The sequence below is a fragment of the Myotis myotis genome, unplaced genomic scaffold, assembly GCF_014108235.1.
Source record: "Myotis myotis isolate mMyoMyo1 unplaced genomic scaffold, mMyoMyo1.p scaffold_m19_p_1, whole genome shotgun sequence".
Taxonomy (NCBI): domain Eukaryota; kingdom Metazoa; phylum Chordata; class Mammalia; order Chiroptera; family Vespertilionidae; genus Myotis; species Myotis myotis.
The window spans coordinates 201,312,238-201,335,646 of record NW_023416313.1 but is presented as its reverse complement, the minus strand read 5'-3'; the positions used below and the strand labels follow the sequence as shown (position 1 = coordinate 201,335,646).

Genomic DNA, 23,409 nt, shown 5'->3' with positions numbered 1-23,409 from the left:
AGCATGAGAATAAAATACATTTTCTCTAAGACAAAGATGTCCCTCGAAAGGAAAATAACTGTCACTGTTCCCCAAGAAATAACACACATTTCTGCTTACCATGAGCACACTTTTTCTTTCATTCAACCACATTTAGAATTTATAGAACACATTTTTTTCCAGGCTATAAAACCTCCCCAAAACTTAAAGTAAAAATATTCTTTTCATTAACAAATGGTAAACCAAATATAACTCCATAAAAAAAAAATTTACTGACTATTCTTCATAAAAGACAGTATTTTAAATATCTGCTGATTCTTTCCCAGGGGAGTTAGTATAATCACATGACCATTCAGAACAAGTACAGATTCTGTAAGAACATTAGTGCGGTTTCCATTTTAGATATGACGCTCCTAAGCGAATAGCTAATCATGAAAATACCAAAAGATGCATGACGTAAGAGAGATGTATTAAAATTTCTTTTTAACTAAACAAACATTACTTGTTGGCCTATGCGTCAGGCATTATGCCACCAAATCAAAAGCATAATTTAAAAATGAAAATTGACATTTGAGTAAGGTATTAAAAAGATTTTGATCTTTAGAGTTATAATAGTAACAATGCTTTAAAGTCTTATTTTTAAACTGAGCTATTCTTTAGTCCACATTCTCTACTTTTGGTGTTTGACAATTTGTTTGTGAGGAGACTGTTTCCCTTTTCTTATTCCTTTAAGCAAAATTGATCAAAGAAAGCCTGTTTGACACTTCTCCTGTACATTGCTAAAATGGGCCTAAGCACCATACGAGAATCTATAATAACCTATTATTTTTTTATTTCAAAAGGGAAAACACATTTCCTAAAACAACAAGAACAACAGGAATTAAATAAAAACAAAGAGGCTGCGTGTTTTATATCATGTCCCAAGGTCTCATCCAAGGCCTCAGCAAAGTTTGAGAGGGCTAGAAATGATGATCCTAGCAGAGCAAACACCCCTCTTTTCAAATTACCTATTTAAAGTGAGTTAATTATGCAATTGTAAAGCAATAGAAAATCTGTTTCTTCTGAAGCCCCAGAATGGAAAGATTAGAGAGCATGCATCTTTCAAATTAAATTGAAGAGCTCTGCTTCATTATTTTATCTTTTTATATATACTTATATATTTGGCTTTTTTAAAATTATTATTTCATTTCTGGTAACTCTCAACTGAAATATTTTTTTCCACTGATTTTGGGAGAGAGTAGAAAGGAGGGAGGAATGGGAAGGGAAAAAGAGAAAGAGACACATCTATTGTCTCCCGCACACGCCCATGCAAGGCTGGAGATTGAACCTGCAACCCAGGTACACTCCCTTGACCAGGAATCGAACCTGGGACCCTTTGGTGCATGGGCTGATGCTCTAACCACTGAACGCACCAGCCAGAGCATGGCTTTGCTTTTCAAAAACAGATTGCTTCTTGTCAAAATAGGGTAAGTTGAAAACAGCAACTTCAGGACACAATATATCTATCCTGTCAGAAAATGCCACCAAATGGACTGTTTGTTGCTTTTCAGAAATTTATTATTATTTTTTAAAGACTATCCAGTTCACTTCATGACAAAGAAAGTAGCAAGCAACACTCCATTTTCTAACTGGAGAAGAGAATTTGAAGAAACATCCATATGTAGTATAGTCTAATTATGCAAGTATTAGAGAGGCAATTTTTCTTGTCTACTGTGAACTCTCTGGCTTGAATACTGACAGCTGTATAATTTAAATTTGATCACGCTATATATTTTTTAAGTCAAGCAAAAGATGCTAAAATCCAGATCTGCTGGCTTTTCTAAGAGGAATCCTGTGAGGATCCAGAAATATTTAACATCTTTCATTTTTAAATTGGCAATTTCTTTTCTGGCTAATTTCACTTCAAATCATTATTTTTTTCTCGAGAAGCAACTGTGATTTTATTTTAAATAAGGAGAGGAAAATGCTTAGGAGGGGGTGTGAATGTGAACACCATCTATCATCCACTTAACCCTTGCACTCACTGGCTTCCTACAGATCTATTTATTAACTGATAGAACTTGAGAAAAACAGACGGAAAACCCACCAACAATTAAAAGCCTCTATGAGAAAAAGAACTGAATCCTTAACCTATAATTATCACTGATTCACCGTGGTAGGGAGGTAAATGATACAGACACTAAAGTCAGTTTTGTATCATTAGAAATAGAATCTTTACTGACGAAGATGAGGAAGATGATACCCTAACATGCTCTTTTCAAATAAAGGGTTCTGTTTTGGGTAAATCTAACTTTTCTGCAAGGTTAAGAGGTCATTAAGTTAAGTACCACAAATTCTGAACTCTTGATAATAAGGCTGCCTAAAGCTAAGTAGGAAGAATATTTTGCCTCTTAAGAAGTCTTTCCAGAATTTCAGTTTGCTGTATACAGACACTTAAAATGTATTAATTATAAATGGTTCTTGCTATTTTTAAATAGCAGATTCCAAAGGGCTTCTGCTTGGTGTTCTCACATTTGCCTTGTATGCAATACTGTATCTCCTTAGGATACATTCTTTAGAATTATAGCCATGCCTTATTTACTCAGAATTGTGCAGGACTAGGATGTTCTACTCAAGAGGGTTATCTGGAGGACAGACAGACAGAAGTTCAGAGGCTGAACAGTTATGAAAAGTGAACACTGGATGGAAAGAAAACTTGGAGTATTCAATGTTCCTCAAACTCTGCCAATACAATCTTGAGTTTCATCTTGGTTTTACATTCTACTCAAGAATATGTTCCCTTTTACACAAAATATGTTCTGTCTCCAAAATCTTGGAACACGCCTGCGGGGCCAGGAAGGTGCTCTGTGTCTTACTCGGTCATTTGTCATATCCTTGAACCTGCGTTTGAACAGCTGGTATGGATTCTTCCCTTCTCCAGGAAACAGACCGGAGAAGTGAAATGATTGCCCAGAGCTTGTTCGGGAGAGCAGGACTGGAATCTGAGCTTCTGGACAGCTGAAAGCCTGCTCTATGACAAGACCACACTTATTTCCCCTCAAAGAACATTTTAAACTTCCCAGTCTTGAGGTACTTGCAAAAGGGACCATCCATAAGAGTCACATGGCAGAGAGACCACCCAAAGGCTGTTTATAGTGGGTCTGGACCTTGTAACATTTGCTGACATCAAAGACCTTGGAAAAAGTAGCACTACTTGATACCCAGAGCCAATTTCAAGTTGGGACTGTTATAGACACATCTGAACGGAAGCCTCAATGGAAAAAAGTGAGAATAAGACACCTGGACTTTTGAAACACCATGGGAACAGCAGTAAATTTCTAGCCCAAAATTTAAAAGGAAGGGGATTTAGCATTAAAACAGAGGGAGTTTCCCCTTCTTGGAGCTTGGATCAGATTTCCGGCTGGTGAGCTTCCTAGAAAGAGAAAGCAGAGCTGGGCAAAGGACAGGAAAGACCGTGGAAAAGCAAATGTGTGCCCATCATTCGCTCCCTGGGGCTTTGGATTTCCCATAGCATTCACTAGCCAGCACTCGTTGAACACCCACTATACACTGGGCACCGGGCTGATGTTGAGGATCCAGGATGAGAGGGCGTAGGCTCAGCCCTCCAGAAGCTCCAAGTCTGGTAGGCGCTACATCCAGTGGTTTGCATGCTCCCCTGGGAGTTGTGGGGTGTACTGGAAACACTAGCAAAGGCACTGTTGCTAGACCTGGGAGGTAAGGGGAGCCCTCCAGAGAAAAGAAAGCAGGAATTCATCAGATGAAGGAGGGGCAGGGGTGTGTGCGAGGAGAGACATTCCTGCCCAGAGAGGAACATGTGCAGAGGAGGGGCAGAGTACAGTATGTTCTGGGAGCTGTAAGTAGCTCCACATGTCTCAAGAATGAAACGGGGGTGAGCAGGGGACTGGTGGAGGTGCCAGCGGAGGCTGAGCGACAGGAGAGGCCAGATCCGCAGGACTCGAGCTGTAGGCTGGGCTGGGCACTCTGAACTTTTCCCTAAATGGTTTAGGTCATGCACGAAGAGCGACATACTCAGATCTGTGTCTTAGAAAGTGCAGCTACACTGGACAATAGGAATGCTAATTAATTATGGCTTGGAATAGACTTTCTGAAAGACATTTCCACCACTTGATCCACTTTGATTTTTCCTGCTAGCTGAAGCTTGCATGTTTATTTTTACTCAAGAGAAGAAAAGGAAAGGGGCATTTCATGTGCGTGTACCACACTCCCCGCCTACGTGAGACACTTCACTTATGGGATTTAACTAGATGTCAAGCACCCTTCCATGCACAGGAAGGGAAATTTAAGATCTGAGAGGCTGAACAATCTGGTCTGATTCCAAGTGCTTTTTGAGCTACATCACACTCACTCCTTTCAACATGTATTACATTTTAACCACTGGATATGGAGATCTTTCTGAGAGGAGAAACAGATTTCTACCTTCCTAAATATAGTTACTTACCATAAATTAACATTTATTTCAAAGACTCAGGATCACTTTTATTATGAACACATTACTATACTAGTTCTGAAGTGAATAATTCTTTAATTTCATAAAAAGTGGGTCAATGTTCCAATTTTCAATTGTTTAAGACATTCTAAGATTTATTAATAGTCTTTTTTTTCTCAATTGATCCAAATAAGGCCCACACATTGCAATTAATTAATTTCATCTTAAAATTTTTTTTTTCTGTTTATTCCCCTCCACTTCTCTCATTTTCTGTTTTCCCTGCAATTTACTTATTATAGAAATTAGGCCAAGACCGGTTTGGCTCAGTGGATAGAGCGTCGGCCTGCGGACTGAAGGGTCCCAGGTTCGATTCCGGTCAAGGGCATGTACCTTGGTTGCGGGCACATCCCCAGTGGGAGATGTGCAGGAGGCGGCTGATTGATGTTTCTCTCTCATCAATGTTTCTGACTCTCTATCTCTCTCTCTTCCTCTCTGTAAAAAATCAATAAAATATATAAAAAAAAAAAAAAAAAGAAATTAGGCTGTTTATCACAAAAAGTTGTCCAGAGTCTGGATTATGCTGAAACAAGAACCCTCTGTCTTTTGTATTTCCTGTAGTTGGCTTCTCTAGAGGTTTGGTTGGATTCAGATTCAATTTGGGGGGGGGGGGGGGGGTAGGACTAATTCATTCATGGGGTTGTGTTCTCCCCTTATGCGACACATATTTATCTCTTTTGGTGATATTTGCAGCAGCCTTTCATAATTAATGCCTAGATCCATTAATTCCCTAGTTGTTAAATAAATGTTTTTCACTGTTTTTGCAAACTGAGGCCCCTCAGGGTGAGTGAAATATATTTGGTTTTTCCCAAATCAAGTGACCCTAATCTGCAATGCTTATTGAATTTGTATTTTTGATGTGAATAGTTTCCTGCATCTCTCTTATCAGTAATCACTTATTGATATTTCAATACATCCTGGGCACTAAATAGCTCCTTTATCTTCTTGATTTGTTGCTTCTAATCTGCTCCATCAACTGGATCAGAAAATTACACTCATTATCATAATATAAATAAAATAATAGAGACCAGGGGGCTCTTTTATCAGGTATGGCACAAGCTTTAGTACACAGACGCAGTCATTAATTTCTTAGTTCCTAGCTGTCTACTACTCAAGGGCAACTGGCTCTGGGATTAGTTTGAGTTAGTCAGTTTTTCCAATGTAAACTTTCCAGAGAGAGAGAACGCTCCGACCAGGGCCTCATTCCCTTATCTCCGATGAGGATTTTTCTCTCTTGGTTCCCTTGTTACATCCCAGGGTCTAGAACAGCACCTAGCACATAGATGACAAGGGCTGTCAAGAACTGGTGACAAATAAATGAACAACAACAAGCTCCAAATTTGTCTTTTTGAGATTATCTTGTATGTTACATTAGCTACATTTTCCTAAGACTCTGTTTACAGTGTTCAGTGTTACCTGATGGCCTACCATTCTGAGGGCCTCCACTGGCTAGTAAGCTTTCCTACAGCAGTAGCCTTCTCACTGTATTTTCCACCTTCCTGTGACTGCACTCCAGTGTATACTGCACTCCTGGCAGCACTTCTTTTCCCCATTGAATTCCATCCATCTGTGCTTTGAAATACACATTAAATCTCATTTTCTCATTAAATGCTCCTTGTAACTTCAGCCTATACTGAGCCCACATTCTTCTACACAATTACAGCAAGAAGCTCCTTTGAAGAAACCACTCTTAAACTTACCACAGTACAGACAGCGAGTGACATCAGTGAATAATGAGAGTACTCACAGGGGAGAAAGTTGGGAACAAGAGCTTTTAAATGATAAAAAGCAGTCCGATTACTCTACATCATGGAGTGATAATTACATAAATTTAAATAATTAAATAAGATGTAATAACTATTAGTATAAGTAACATTAAAAAAAATTAGCATAAGTCAATGTATTGCCGTACTTTTCAACCAAAGTACTCCTAATGCAAGAGGCCTATCATATCCCTAGGAGTTTGGGAAGAGGCTGGGGTATGAGAAAAACTCACAGGTATAAAAATTCTTTGAAGACCCACATTTTATCTTAAAATTGATAAAAATTTCTATGCTACTTCAGAATACTTTTCATGAGAAAAATAAACCCCTTCACACCCATTTTGCTAAGCATTAAAGGCCACATTAGAAGTGCCCTGTTTATTCTGGGCTTTGAAACCTCTCCTGACCTCACCACGTACCACAGGAAACATGACTATCTTGGCTGGAGAAGGAATGAGAAAAGTTAATGCACCTCAAGTTTACAATAGGAAAAGATCACATTTTAGTTTCTTGTAATTTCCTTCAATGATGTTACAAACTGATGTGTTGGCTTGGATTTACAAAAGGGCAAAAGTCAGTTTATAAGCAATGAATTGGACCTTCAAACAACCTTGGCCACTAGGAAATTTCCAGACTAACCCACCCCATGTGACCAGCAGGGGTGTGCAGTGTCCTGCAAAGGATCCCAGCCTCACATGCGGGTTAAGATCCAGGCGACAAACTAAAAATAAGAAAAAGTCAGCAAAAATCATGATCTTCAGGTTGGAGGTGGGGTGCTGGCTTGAAAAGAATCAAACAGGTGTGTCACCTCCTCACCTAGCCAACTGTTGTAGAAGGTGAAGACACCTTCCTGCCTCCTCAGTCTGTGTAGACTTGCACGTGTGGCTACTGAGCTACCCAGATGGCCAGTGTGACCAAGGAGTATTACATTATATTAAATTCCAAAAACTGACCCTCAATTCACCTATTTGAAAGCTTGCATCTTTAGAAAAATCTGAGTATGTGAGTCTACTTTTCCAACTGCAAGTTCTATGAAATCTAAAAGCAGATTATTTCCAATGAAAAGCATCTTGAAATAAGCAATACGTCTAAAATGTAGCCTAGATTTCCAAATCTAAGTCCACAAACGCTTTGTCTAAATAAAATGCTTTCCCATTGAAATATAGGGCAAGCCACATATTAATTTTATATGTGTAATAGCCTTGTTTTTTAAAGTAACAAGATATAGAAAATGCATGCTGTGTACTGGGTTCATGCAAAGGATTTCATGCTTTGAAAGCAAAATCCTTGTGAATGGTCACTAGGAAGTCTGGGGAGTGGGAACCTTGATAGTTTCTTTTAAGAACCATTCACAAGCATTGAGCTTTCAAAGTAATATGAAATCCTTTGCATGAACCCAGTACTCAGCATGCTTCGAGGGAGTGGGGTATTTTCTAAATGCAAGTACCCATCCCATTATCAATGCCCTATGCTTACTCTTACTCCACACCTAACTGAAGCAGCTTTCAGAGGCCAAGTCCTTGAGAAGAGGCTTCAGATCCAGGTCTTCTGTGTTTGCATTTCCACCCTGAGCCTAGGAAACCAAGACCTCCCTGGTCTTGGGTTTTCACTCAGGGCTGGCGTCTGGAATAGCTGTCATGTCACTAGCAGGGCAGCAAAGACCCTGCTTCACATGGATGGGAGTGAGGCATTGAGCCTGGGCTCGGGAACCAGACGCAGTGTGTGAACCTCGGCTCTGCCCAGGACCAGCAGACCCCAGGCAAGCTCTCCCTCTCTGGGCACTTAAGTTTCCTCATCTGAAAGTGGGGATGAAAACAGTACCGACCTCAGGTTTTTTAAATGAAGGAATACATGTAAAGTGCCTTGACTAGGACGGGGCTTATAATAAGAATGCAAACACGCAGTTACTGTGGAATGTGCAAGGATGGTGGCAGCCAGCATTAGTCCAGAGTAACCTTTACTTGTTTTGTTCCCTGAACTTGCCAGCTCTACACCTATAATTAACTTGCATCATACCTGGAGTTAGAGAGTTGTGGATCTCACCACAATCCAACTCCCAGTCTGTGTTGCTACTTCCTGCATAGGTGGCTATATTAATTAAAAAATAAATATCCAAAATAAACAAAGCCTCGTCTTCCAAATTTTAGGGATTAAGATATAATAAAATTTCATATTTTGAAAGTATAGATTCACATTAGTTACATCATACTGAAGCTGGAATATCCTTTCACACCTTCTTGGCACTATGCCTCCATCAACCCAGCATCTTATCCTCATCACCAACCCCCTCCTGTATTCTCGCCACGGCCTCTGTGGGCAGATGCCTGAATTCTGAGACTCGTAAACCTGGGTCTGTGAGGGACACTGAAACAATTCCACTAAATGCGTGACCAAGCCTGGAAATGTCTCTAAGGTTGCAGCTGGAAATGTTAGAGTGAATCAGTCCTAAGCAAGGGTTTGGGCTTTTTAAATATTTAGTAATTAAAAAAACAAACAAAACAACCTTCTCTACTAACTATGATCATTCTTCTCTGCTCTTGCCAGACCAAAAGCAAAATATAATTAGCAGTATGAGTAATTAGTTGGGGACCAGATGGCATGGATGAAGGATACCACCTAAGGAGGAAGTGCAAATGGAAACGGCAGGTGTCTAACCAAACACGTCTGGGAAATGTCAATGCCATCAGGTTACGTCATCGTGTGAATTAAACCATCCACTGGCACAGTTTAAAGGCAAAAATAAATAGTAAGAGAGTCCCCACTGCCCCTTCAGAAAGCGGAGCTGGAGGGGCCTTGTGTGTGACCCAGCCAATGCCCACCAAGCCACTGCACAGCATCAATACCTGTAGCAGACACTGTCCGTGCAGGGGTTGTGAACCCTGACGATGACGAAAACGTGCTGAAAGTGGGAGCGGATGTTTTTTGGGCTGAATGGCTGTGCTCCAGGCTCTTGGAAAACAATTGTTACAATATCATTTCCAATGTGCCGCTTCCGTAGGAGCTAAAAGAAAAAATAAGCAAACAACCTAAATGACCGCGCTTGGCTTCTACCGCCTCAGTTCCCTTACGCAAGAGCATTTAAAACATTCATTATGAATCAGTACATGTTAGGGTAGGTAATGCACACAGTTATTGTCAATATTTTTAGCCTGTGTCTTATCATTCCCTACAAGGAAGACTGTGAAAATGAATATTCTGTAATTTGCATTATATACATATATATATATGCGCAATATGTATATGTATGTATATATACATACATATACATATACATATACATATACATATACATATACATATACATATGTATATGTATATATATATATCTATCCCATTCAAATAGATCTATCTAATATCTGGCATATTATGTCAAGTCCCAGCATCTCTAAATCCTTAGTTTCCATAACAACAGTTTTGTTCTATTTTCATATAAGAAAGGAAGTTGCCGTAGAGAGCATTTTTTTTTAGAGATGAGAATGGCTGAAGTAATTACAACATAATTTATGTTCTGGTTTAATTAGCTTCATTTACAGAAACGTGGCTAAGGTGTTTTCAGATACACTTTTGGTATCACAAGCTGGGAATGTGGAAATTAATAATATTCCAGAATGATACAAGAATTTAAAAGCAAGTTAAATTTCAAGTTAAATAGCTTCTTTAATTATAGTGAAAGGTACTTCAGACCACCTTCTGTTTCACATTACATGTGTTTTGGAAAGGTGGCTTTCAAATTCAGGTACCTGGATCATCCTAGGCCAGTGCCTTTTCAAGAGGGGTTTATTAGAACATTTAAATCAATAGTGTGAAGAAAAACTAAACACATTTTGTATTTCCCATATTTATTATATTGAGGCTTTTGTAAGAAGAAAAATAAGACATTTATGTAAACTATCCACCATTATTTATTTATTTTGTTAATCTTCACCCAAGAATATTTTTCCATTGATTTTTAGAGAGAGTGGAAGGGAGGAGGAGACACAGAGAGAGAAAAAAACATTGGGGCTAAACTATCCATCATTAGGCACAAGCTTGCACTTACAAAACTTTAAAAACAATTCTCCAGTGACTTTAACTTACATAGACTATATACCAGTAAAATCATTGATTTAGTATTGGCTGCCAGCTGGGAGAAACAATAGCCTTTTAGATTAGGGTTGAGAATTGGAAGTTAGAATGCTCAGGCAATGTACTTTTAACCTTAGGAATTTCAAAGCATCCCAAATTATCTTCTAATAAGGCCATTTACTTCATTTCTGAACATGATATATTATCAGATGTTACAGAAATAAAGGCTGGTCTGTGTTGATTGTCATACAGAATATACCCATTATTAAAGATGATTAATCTACTCAGGATCACAGACATACCAAAAATACAATCAGTATATTATGTTATTTCTACATACATGATGTCATTGTCTTTTGATACATTCTTTCTTTAAAATATGGCTTGATATATAATATTAACATATAATATTAATAAAGGGCCCAAGCAGAAATAAATCTATGTCACATTAAATATAGTGAAAGTATTTATAAACAAATTACTGCAAGAAGATTTAAAAAGATAAACTTTGGTTTTTTTTCCTCAAGCATAAAGTAATCTGTATAGAAGAAATAAATTGTTTAGCTAGAAAACTAAAATTTCTTAATATGTAATAATACCAATTAATCTTTCATTCTGATTGGTACATAATACACTTGCTTTGATTGGACTCTAAAATTAAATAATTTAGATAGTTGTCCATTTAAATGTTTTTGTCTACTGACTAGTCAAAATAAGATTAGTATATTTTTCTTAGCATGTTTTCCTCTCAGAGAAATCTAGAACTGGAATTTGCATAAATCAAACTGTCAACAAACTCCAGATCAGGGAATTTATCTTAAAATTGGTTTATTTCAGAGTCAGAACTGATTTATTGCTTTGCTTCCTATTTTTGATTACTTTAGTAATCATAAGAGCAAAACTTTATTCCCCACATTTGTGATTTAATCAAAGCTAAAGTGATGAAGTGTTAGATTAGATCTGTGTTTGGGTAAATTCTATGAAAGAGGATGTGATTCATTCTGCAGCAGGCCTGTGCTCTGTTAGTACAACTGGCAATAACAAAATCCATACGCGTTTTAAGGTCAGAAGTAACACTGGACTGCTTGTGTTTATAATAGCTATTGAAAGGAGAGTAGATCTGGTTTTTTCAAATTTTAGTTTGGTATCATTTATTTTGAAATATTTTTTAACAACAACTACTACTACTATATACTCTAAAACAATACTGCCAGTTTCCATTTTGCTCTGAAACAACCTGTCACTCATTAGCACTGTGGTTTCTCAGTGGCTACATTTTAGCAATAGGCATTGTTTAGATGTTTTAAAAAAGAAACTGTGTATGATATACACAAACGTAATTGCTATTTATGTTCCTCGCTATCTAACAAACATGTTAAGAAAAAAAACATTCTTCTGAGAGCCCATTGACACTTGTTGTACTTTTTCTACTTGTTAGAATACCAAACCTCCTTTGCAATAGGAAATGAAACACCAATACTTTCCTGCTTTGTACATTGGCCTCTTGAGATGAAACTTCACCCACTCATATACATTCTTTGCAACCTTGCAGAGTCATCTAATCACCATGATTTCAGCTTGTTCTCTTCAGATTCCGTGAAAACATCAATCCCCATGGGTGAAAAGCAAACGATTAACTCACAAAGCCACCCAGCTGGCTGTTAAACTAGAATTTGTGTCTCTTCATTTGTTTTCGGCTCATTTGCTATTCCTTACTTCCACAATATACAAAGTTTCCTGCTGCTGTGACAGGTGCAACTCTGCTTTAAGATTTTACAAACTTGCTACCCTGGCTTCTGGAGAAAATGAAATAAGGGTGAAGAAACAGAGAGAACACAAGGATCTCTTACCTGTTGCTTGTTGTTAGGTGTGTATGGCAGCATGGTAGAAACATGGAACATAATTTCATAGTCTTTGTATGTTGTGTACAGAGAATGGGTTCCAGTGGAGTCAGCTACAGTGAAAAACAAACAAACAAAAAAGAATGATGAGATGACTATAAGAATAGAAAAAATAGTTCATTTAAGAGAAATATCTCAAAAAAGAAAAAAAAAAGATGGTTTAGGATGAAAAGATCCTAGACAAGATCTAGAATAGGTGTTCTTATCCATTTTTTTGTACTTGATTCCCTTTGGCAGTCTAGTGAGGCTAATGGACTGCTTCTCAGAATATTTATAAATGCATAAAATAAAATATATAAGGTTTCAATAGAAATCAATTATATTGAGAATTCAGTTACCAAAGTAATTTTAAAATATGATGCAATAGCATAGGATTTATGTAACAAGTTTTAGCAGTTGGTCTAATAACTATTATAAATTTGGTGTAGTGATGCCATATTTTGAGATATCTATCATGACAAACAATATGATGACAAGACCTTTCTTTTGGCAATAAAAATCCCAGGTAGAGCTTTACTAACTACTGTGGTTTGTTGCCTACATTTATAATCGAAGGAAATGCTAAATTTCAGCTAGGGGTTGTGGACCCTGAGAAAAAATATACTTGTCAAGAAGGATTCATAATGGCTAGTTGGGCTCACATTTAAAAACAGAGCCTAACAGCTTTCTAAACTGAAGCCTCTCATGTAAGCCATGCTCAGGGAGAAGCCTGTATCGAACTGCCTGCCTGCACTGTATTCCTGCCATCTAGCCAACCCTTACAAAGGAGTTCCTGGAATCATATTTCAACCAACAGAACGGAGACTTTCCTTGTCCAATCAGAGCTCCATAGTTATATCCTCATTAACATCTTCCCTGACCTATTAGGACAGTGCTTTTTGGACAAGTCAAACTGTGAAGATTTGGAGCCTTCATTTGCATGAGGATGGACCACTTAGGGACCACAACATTGGATGCTTTATTCTTTAGGCATCCAATGTAAGTCAGCTCCCCTCTGGTTCAGAGAGTGCACTTCCCTTTCCACAGAAGACTGCATTTTTCCAGCTGGAGCTGAAACACCAAAGACAAAACACTGAAAACATTTCAAGGAACTGGGATGGAGAAGAGCAGGCAGAGCAGGACACTGCAGACCAGCACAGAGTCAAGTGGTGCAGAGCAGGCAAAGCAGAGCTATGTAGTTGGAGAGGGACCTTGCCCCAGAACTGCCTCAACCCAAGGCCACCTCTCAGCCATACTATTCCACAGCCATGCTGCTTCATGACTGCATTGGCACCATGGTCCCCATGACCATCAATCAACCGGGTCAATAAAAATAAATGTAAAATTCTTTTCTATTCAAGTTCACAAATTCCTGAATTCTTTCCATAGACATCAAGTTAAGAACATCTTTTCCAATACTTCTGATTCAATCAAGAGAACTATTTTGTTCTTAATAAATAGATGGAAATTCAACAAGAATGTAATACTGAACAACAAAGGTATTATAGCCATGCCCACCAATTTTTTTAAGACTAAGTGCATCCTGCTCTCATCTTCCTTACAAAAAAAGAACAATCTTTACCCCCTTAATCATTAACATATCAATCAGTGTGCCCCTAAATACCTGGAAACCACAGAAGAGAATTATTAACTGCTCAACTGAAAGGAAGTGTCTTTAGATTTGAAGGACTTATACTACAAGGCTGCTAAATGAACAGAAGTGCATTCATTCTGGGTCAACTCAAGCCTATCTCAACCACATTTTTGAGGACCAGAAGACTTCACTGAATTTTAAAGAATGATGCTGCAAGACAAAGCCTCTGGCATAAACCAGAAGGCAGTCAAGATCTCAAAATTTAGTATGCACAGAGTCTCCTGGGAGCCAGTTTAAAAGGCCAATTCCCACGCCTCACCCCCAGAAACACTGCTCACTGGGTGTGCGGCTGGGTGGAGAAATCTATTTTAATAAACACCCCCAGAGTAACTGGAATGCAGCAGCTCCACTGCCCTCAGGCGCTGCTCCAAGAATAGACCACAGGGGCAACTTGCAGACAGACTTGTAAAGGAGTTCTAGAGCCCTGAGTTTCAACCTTGAGTGTCTTGGAGGATCTTAATTTTGAAGCGGACACAAAATGCGAGAGGTTTTAAAAATAAGCTAAAAGAAGAATAAAGACTACTTTCCAAAAATTGCAAAAATACATACTAACATATAACTCTCCAAGAAAAATATCTTCTAAATGTTAATGACTATTACTAGAAAAAAACTAGATTCAAGCAAGAGAATAAATTACTACAATGCATAATTGAACTACTCAAAGACAGGTCTTGAGCCTGAAGAACTTATCTATTGCTAAGGTCCTTGCTATAAATATCTCTAGAACAAATTAACACATTTTAAAACTTTAAAAGTGAATATGTCCGCTTTGATGTGTACTTACATGCATTTCAAGTCAATTTTAAGCAAAATTAATGAACTAGAAAAAAAATGTGTCATCTAGTATTCATTTATTACATTTTGCTTTATATGTCTGTCTAATTTTAAAAGGATTAATGCCAGAAAGGAAAACTGAAGACAACCCAGAAGATCATCTGTTTTTCTACGTCTAGTCCTTTCTCCGTTTCCTCTGTATGCCTCATTTTTTATAATGTCTGCTGCTTGGCCAGCCTTTTTCTGGGGACCTTAGAAAACCCCAGTTTTAATGATGATTTTAAACAGTTTGGAAACAGTTTCAAACATTGTAAAGATGAAGTTAGGGCCAAAAGAATGAAATTTTCCTGTCTGAGAAGAGAGAAATTTCCAAATCTGAAATTATTATGTACATGACAGAGAGAATGGAAAATAAAAGTTTGCTCTATTCACTAAAGAATAAGGCATGCAATGTTGTATTATATTTTTAATGAGCTCAAAACCCCGAAACCATGAAAGATTTAACAGAATGACAATTAGAAAAATGACAAAAACCCTTTTATTCTCTGGTTGGAGAGTATATTGAATAACTTCTAAAGGGAAAATACATTTGCAGAAGAACAATGAAAAGAAGACAATGACCCTTCATATTTGTATAGAGTTTTAAAAGTTAGAAGTAAGTTCTAGCATCATATTGGTCATCTTGATAATCACGTGATTTGCCTCCAAATCATCCTACGAGTGGCATGTGTCCACTAAGAAGGTGAGCACCCTACGCTAAGCCACAGAAAGCAAAATTTCTAATATTCAAACTAGATGATAAGAAGACATTGAATAATTGAGGAATGCTAAGAATATTCTTCTTAGCTGCTTTGAAAAGGTAGAGATAGTGATAATATCCTACATTAGGCATTTCTATCAGAGGACGGTATGAACAGGTTAATAAGTTCCTAGAGCAGTTTCAGATATGGTCAATGTCATATTCATCCTTGACTTCTCTTTTGACTCAACTCTTATGCATTTAGTTAATCTAAAACTTGGATGATAAAGCTGTACATGCATGAATCTGAATCAGGAAAAGCTAATTAGAGTGTTATCTAACCATTTTCTGGTCACTAATAGACATGTTAGAGTTAAGAAAAGCTAAATGAAGGAAAACAAGTCCATGCAATTGAGTTTTGGAAAGTTATTAGTTTTAAAGATTTATAAAAACAAGGAGAAGAGTAATCCCATTAAGTAAATGCATAGACTAATAAAGCTGATAGAATGAAGAAAGCTTAAGCTTAGTTTATTAATGCCCTCACTACTACAGAACACATCAACTGCAAGACAAAATCACTGACAGGCTGTGGGCCTGACGCTTATCCACAATCTGAAATATTATGAAAGGTCACTGGCTGCTGGGTGCCACCCACAGAAGAGCCTCAGAGCTGTTTTCTATGCAACCTTGCCTCAGGGTCTGGGGATACAGAGCCAGTGCTCAGAAACGCAGCCAGGGACTAGCACTGACCTCTGGAACACTGGCATGTGTTTGTGCTGAGGCACACTTCTGCCCTGTGGTACCATTTCTCTTACTCACTAATGAAGGATTTGGGGAAGTCAAGAATTCCACCTGCTCTGGCATCTACCATATGTACTAGTACTTCTTCAGTGTACCGTTAGCCATGATCAATCAGGAGATGAGTTACCTTACTTCAATGAGGATGGAGTCAAGAAGAGGATGTACTACCCTTGACAGGCAAATTCATACTGTGTCCATTCAAGGAATGTATGCGTGTGCAGGTGAATGAGCCTGGGACTCCAGGTTTCTCAAAATTGTTAACATATTGAGATGAGAGGGTAAGAGAACATAAGGCTGGTACTTAGGAATCAGTCACTTCTATTTTCTACCTACTGCTCATTTTGCAAGATACCTGCAATTACCTGGATTCCCAACTGTTAAGTATGAAGATCTGAATTTGAATGCCAGTAGCATCATCTGCTAAATTACCACACAAATGAGTCTTCACTTCAATGCTCCTCTATAATCTCACTAGAGGCCCGGTGCACAAAATTTGTGCAAGGGACGGGGGGGGAGGGGTTACCTCAGCCCGCCTGCGCCCTCTCCAATCCAGGATCCCTCTCGCAATCTGGGACCGCTGGCTCCTAACCGCTCGCCTGCCTGCCGGCCTGATCGCCCCTAACCACCTCTGCCTGCCGGCCTGATCGCCCTCTAACTGTTCCCCTGCTGGCCTGATTGCCCCTAACTGCTCCCCTGCCAGCCTCATCGCCCTTAACTGCCCACCCCTGCCAGCCTCATCGCCCCTAACTGCTCCCCGCTGCCGGCCTCATCGCCCCTAACCATCTCTGCCTCAGCGCCTGCCACCGTGGCTTTGTCCGGAAGGATGTCCGGAAGATGTCTGGTCTAATTAGCATATTACCCTTTTATTAGTATAGATTGTTCTGAGGATTAAGTGAAATAATGTATATGAAAGTGCTAGTGCATAAAAGATGTTCAAGAAATGTGTTGATTAGAATTTAGAATTTTGTGCAGTTGAGATAAAAAGCATAGTTTCCTTAAATAGGGCCTTTTACATATTTTAATTTATATGCCAAGTGCATCTCAGCAACACTTGAAAGAAAAAAACGTACACTATAATAGAATTCACAGTTAAGGAGGTGAAAACAGAATCCTTTCTTCATCAGTCTCTGGGACTCCAAAGAGCCCTATGCATGTGCAAAGTTTTTGAAGATGCTAGTTTTATCCTTTTCCCTATCAAAGTTTAAATATTCCAGATAAAGAAGATTTACTTCCTTTATGAAAAGTCTAACATGTCTTCTAAGACCCTAGATCTCAATGGTTTTTACAACAAACACTGCTCAAAATGGGAGAAGCAACAAGCACTCACTAATACTGCAGCAAAGTAATGAAAGCTTTGAAGGAATGATTAACAAACGCTTCTGTCTCTAAGTGCTGACTTGACAAACAAGCCTCAGGCAGAAAAGAATTTCTTAAATAATAATCCATACGTACAGCTTAACATGAGGGTGGTCTCCACATTTCAAATAACAAACTGCTGCGGGTGGGGAGAGTTTATTTTTTATTTACTACAGTGTGACAGGAGTGTAAGTATCTAGAGGTATGTCATCCAAGTAAGGAAACAATGAACCAAAAAATCCACTGCTGCAAATTTCTTCATTATAGAACCCTGACACATTTGTAACTTATTTGCTAGAAATCCTTATTTCTGAGATGTGAAAATGGACTTTGTACAAAAATTGGGAAAAAGAAGAAATGGTTCGATAATTCCTTCCCTGAGCTTCTCCCTCCTTTACCGAAGTACTAAAATCTGAATATAACTATTACATGATGAGTAGGGCTGTCTCCTGGGATGGCTTGGGTGTTTTTAGTACAAGGGCTGAGAGAGGGGAAGACACAGCCACAAGGCAGAGCTCTGGACTTCAGTGGGCTTAATTCTACATTCATGCTTTCTCCGAATACTTCATTAACTAGGCCCTAGGATCTGTTCATTTTCCCCTAATGCTTCCTAGCTGTCTAACCTTAGACATGTTATTTAATCTAAAAGAAAATTCTGTCCCTGGCCAGTTTGGCTCAGTGGATAAGAACTTCGGACTGCATACCAAGGGGTCGCAGGTTCGATTCCAGTCAGGGGCATGTGTGCGGGAGGCAACCAATCGATTTGTCTCTCTCACACCAATGTTTCTCTCTCTCTGTCTCTCCCCTTTCCATTATACTCTTTCTGGAAATCAATGGGAAATTATGCTTGGGTGAGGATTGAAAAAAAGGAAACCAATTCTGTAAAATGGAGCTAACTGATACCTAGCAGGGTTTGTGGAGATTACATGAGATGGCATCTATAAAAAGTATCTGGGACTTCCCTTTCTGTCCATAACAGTACTGAGTACAGAAGTTGCTCTCCCATTATAAGTAGAAAAGTTGACAATATATCTGTAGCAATTTTTCAGACATTTTACAATAGGTAGCATTAGATAGTGATCCCTGAGAAAAAGAATAAAAGGTGAGCCTTACGATTTTACCTGGCTTTCTACCTGGAGGCACTTTTGGAACAAAGGCAGAGCAGAGCTTGGAGGAGGGAAGCCAAAATAGACTGGTATTTAGGAAGCCTGTGGTAGCTGATATTTGCTGATTATAGTACCAAACAGGAGGAAACTACCCAGTGAAAGAGGTTCAGAATCTGCATAGGGGTTCCCCAAAATGCAGGCTGAATATTAAATTGCATACACATAGAGTGAGATTCCAAAGCAATGGGAAGAAAAACTATTAGTGAAATAACCTCTATCAAAGAATTGTAAGTCAAACACTTCTCACAGTTCACATGGCGATAACCAGCCAGAGTAGAGGTACTTCACTGAATATGCAGGTATTCATGGCCTTACTACTATTACTAGTAGGGCCAAATTAGTCAGAGAGTAAAGGCTGCTCTAGGTATGCTTCAATAAAACTTAAGAATAAGATTCATGTAGATCAGGCTATTCTGTAAGTAATTCAACTGCCTACCCAAAACAACTCAACACTCTTTAAAGACAACAAAATTCATACAGTCAACAATGAAACACTCATAATGTTCACTAGGCAATCAAAAATAACCAGATGTGTGAAGCAGAAAAATGTAATTCAAAAGCAGGAGAAAATCCCAAATGACAGGGCTGATGGAATTAGCACACAAGACTTTAAAAACAGCCATTATAAATACGTTCAAGGATTTAAAGGACAATATGAACCTAATGAGGAAAAATGCAAAGTATAAGAAAAGACAATCAAATGCAACTTCTGCCCCTGAAAACTATAACATCTGAAATGAAAATTTCACTGAATTGGATTAACAACAAATTAAGACACTGTGGAATAAAAGAAAAACATAGTGAACTTGAATACATATTAATAGTAATTATCCAAACAAAAGCATAGAGAAAAACTGGTTAAAAAATTAAATCAACAGGGTCTCATTCCCCATCAGTACACTAGTTAAGTGATCTAATGTACGTGTAATTGGAGAGTCAGAAGGAAAGGGGTGAGGGGGCAGAAAAAAACAGAGACATAAAGATTGACAAATAATATTTGAATCTGATGAAAGCTACAAATCTACAGATCCAACTAACCTCTAGACTGTTGCATGTAGATGGCGTAATCCTTTAGAAATGCTTGCTCTGGAAAGCATGTTCTTTTTTAAGGATTACATTGGGGGGAAAAAGTTAGATAAAATGTGGTTACTATAGACTGCAATACAGATGTGCTAATCCAAAGACCTCCTCAAAGAAGAAGGTCACAGATGTCTAAAAAAGTTAGATAAAATATTATCTCACAGCACACAGTGAAGTCTCATCTCATCTCTGGGTGTGTCAGGGCCAGTAAGAGGCTGCTGGGGTGTGCAGAGGCTGGTTTTTCCCCCTTTCTGTGGTCTGTTATTGTTTAACTAGAGGCCCGGTACACGAATTCATGCATGGGTGGGGTACCTCAGTCTCGCCTGTGATTGGGGCCAATTGGGACCAGCCGGCCAGGGGGAGGGACCGCAGATGGTTGGCCGGCCATGGGAGGTTGGCTGTGGAAGCACACTGACCACCAGGGGGAAGCTCGTGCGTTGAGCGTCTGCCCCCTGGTGGTCAGTATTCGTCACAGCTACCGGCTGGTCGTCCGGTCCTAACGGTTGCTTAGGCTTTTATATATATAGATAGATAGATACCTGTTTAAATGATGAGACTAATGGTCCCCTTTGACACTTGGAGTAAGAGAGATAAATATGCATATTGCCTTCTTCAGGGCTTTAGAATAAAAACACTTTCCTACTTTTCATTAACTTTAGGAAACTTGCCACTCTGAAAGAACAGAAAACTATGGACTCTTCTGCTCCAAAGCTATGCTTCGAAAGGTTACAATGAGCCTTAAAGGAGAGTAGCTTAGTGGAAGGGAACCTTTCCCTGCTGAATGTATTACATAAAAACTGGGCAGTCAGAGGCAGTTTGCTAATTTAGGCTCAACCCCTCTAGCCTTTAAAGTCATTGGGATACTGGAGCAAAACATGTAGAGTGATTATTTTGCTTATTCCACTGCCTTACCTGATGCTATAATGCTTAAGTATGGCCTTTCTATACATTTCTAACATTGTCCTTCATCATCTAAAGGCAGCTGGGAATGTGTAAATACACAAATAATACATAATCTTATCTACTCCCACTCTGGCCATTCATTTATAGAATCAGAGTGCTTATTACATTCTCTTCCTAGACCCTTTCAATAGCTCTTTATGGTGATAATTTATATAACACCACAAACTGGGACAACATGAATGAATTGTACAGAGTAAATGTCAGAATATCTGGATAAAATGAGTTTAGGGCATATTGAGATTTAACATTTTGTGCAGTTGCAAGCAGAGTATGGAACATTAAAATAATATTTAAGAGTCTAGGCTATTTATGGGTTTTAATAGTCTCTCTTGCATGTCGTTTCCAAGTTGGCAACAGCAAAACCATGGCAACAGGAAATTCTTCCCTGCAGTAGTTTATGAATGCTTTTCTGTTTTCATGACTCAACTCCTTATTTAATTTCCTGTACAGAAAATCAGAGAGATTACTATAGACTGCAATACAGATGTGCTAATCCAAAGACCTCCTCAAAGAAGAAGGTCACAGATGTCTATGGATGGATTTAGAGATAAAATGTAAAACTGCCTCCATGCAGACACATAGCAGTAGTCGACATACTCTAACCAAAATAGATACTTGAGAACTTAACTATTTTATTAACAACTTGGGAAAGGAGAGTGGACAACCTTGCATGTTCATGAGCTGTAAATAAACAGACTGCTTCATTATTGTGCGCTTAACCAACACATTTTATGAGCCAAATTAATACTAAATCTAAGAAGCCTATTTCCTTAGAGATTAAATTAGACTATGGACAATAATAACAGAAAATAAGCACCTAAAACCTTCCGAGATATTAAAAGACTACAAAATGAATAAGAAAAAACATGCAAAGGTTGGTTCAAAGATAAGCATGAGGATTATTAAATGAATTAATGGAAGTTAGAAATTCTAGGGCTTATGACCAGATGATTATAAGTTTGTAGAGTTTTTCATCACATTGACATTCAGCTAAACATAGTGAAATGTACGTCACACTTTCCAGGAGCAAATCTGCATCCACTGCTCCATTCCATCCACATCTCTGAGAACACTTTTTATACCGTCTCACCCTAGCTGCTTTGATTATGGTCCGCACTGTTCTGGAGCCACAGACCTCCCTCTCGGGCTTCCTCTCCTCCATCACCAGCAGCTTCCTACAGTAAGTGGCAATGTTGTTTTATGGGCAATTTAGCAGGTGAACATCAACACAGCAGGAGGAAAACAAACCTAGTAGGAGGGTACACGTATTTCTTACTTTTGGTGTCAAGCTGTGCACGATACTTCTCAAATCCTTTGAGCCGAACGCGTTCTCCCAACAGCTGAAGGAATTCCTCAAAGGCCGGGCCGGCTGATTCATTGTTGTACATCTCTTCCTCTGTGCTCTGTCCAGCTTTGCAGTACATGATGCCGACTTTCTGCTGATAGTTAAGCTGTGAAGGCAGGCAACACAATGCATATAAGCAGAGGCAAACCACTTTGGCCCTCTTACGTGCTAATAAGTCCTGTAGAGCAAAGGCCCATTGAGTAGCTAACGGCTCTACCCTCTTGAAATCATTCTGTGTTAATTCTTCTGTCTTTGATACAAACAGTACAGTAGAGCAAGCGTCTGTAATTATAATCTTCATTAATTTAGAGGAAAGGCCAAAAAAATAACATCTCCTGTTATTAACAATGTGAAGATCATGCATCATTAGAACAGATGTTGATACTCTCGGGAATTTCGGTTAATGGATTACAAAGTACAGAATAAGGCTATAAAAAACAGCTGACAACAAAAGGCAGTTCTTTTGCAATGTTTCCCTCTCTCCCCTTTTAAAAGGGGAGGCTTTTAAAAATTTAAAAGCAGAAGCTCACTTTACAAAAGAGACTTTAAAAATAAATTGTTTTGCCCTAAGGGGCCCACTAATGTTCTTGGCAAAAAATTTTTTTGGTAAAATTGGAAGAGACATCTTCTAATGCCATTTTTCCAATATACTAAATTATAAGCCTGTTATATCTTTGTTAGAGTGCTAACATCATTAACAATGCCCCTTTCAAATATTTTTCTAAAAGATGAGGCCTGGAAAGAAACTGGGAAGGGGCTTCACAATGGCAAATCGGCAAAGGGGCAAACATTTCTTCTTAGACACAGTTATAACCAAGCATTCAGGAGGCTTAAGTAGAACTTATTCATCACTGAAAAATCTAATCATTTTGCAAACGAATTTCAAGGTGATATTAGCCATTTAACAAGAAACGAGTTTTCAATATAAAAATGTAGAGTTTTAACTCTCCGTTGAAATCAGGGCAATCTGTATCACGTAGGCCTATTTCCAGAGTGGTGCTGCAATCCCTGCTTCAGTCCATTTTTATCTACTAAAAGAAAAGGGGGAAGGGGCGAGGCAAATTTTTATAACTAACATTTAATGAATACTCATTATATGCCAACCACTATGTTCCGTGTTTACCATTAGCTGATCCTTACAGCAATCCATAAAGCAAACACTACCCCTCCTTGACAGATAAGCCAAGAGAATGGAAGAGAAAGTAATTGGCCCAGGAGGGAGAGTCACAGATCACAGCTGTCAGTCCTGTGACTTGGCTCCATTAAACATGACCAGGACTCACCAGGCTTGTCCTGCTCCATTTCTATCACTGCAACATATGTCCACAGCCCCTTACTTG

General features: G+C 38.6%; 1 protein-coding gene across 23 annotated transcripts in view; it reads right to left on the bottom strand.

Moving 5' to 3' along the window:
• SIPA1L1 (signal induced proliferation associated 1 like 1) overlaps window positions 1-23,409 on the bottom strand; it is a 356,060-nt gene that overhangs the window by 82,229 nt on the left and 250,422 nt on the right. For all 23 annotated transcript variants that reach the window (XR_004968051.1, XR_004968054.1, XR_004968055.1 and 20 more), the window contains 3 exons: window positions 22,001-22,175; window positions 12,162-12,265; window positions 9,090-9,247 (listed from right to left, as the gene is read on the bottom strand). Coding sequence is in view for 20 of the 23 variants with exons in the window: in XM_036311654.1 (XP_036167547.1) it covers window positions 9,090-9,247; window positions 12,162-12,265; window positions 22,001-22,175 (437 nt within the window). In the remaining 3 variants the exon portion in view is untranslated. The remainder of the gene's footprint in view (window positions 1-9,089; window positions 9,248-12,161; window positions 12,266-22,000; window positions 22,176-23,409) is intronic.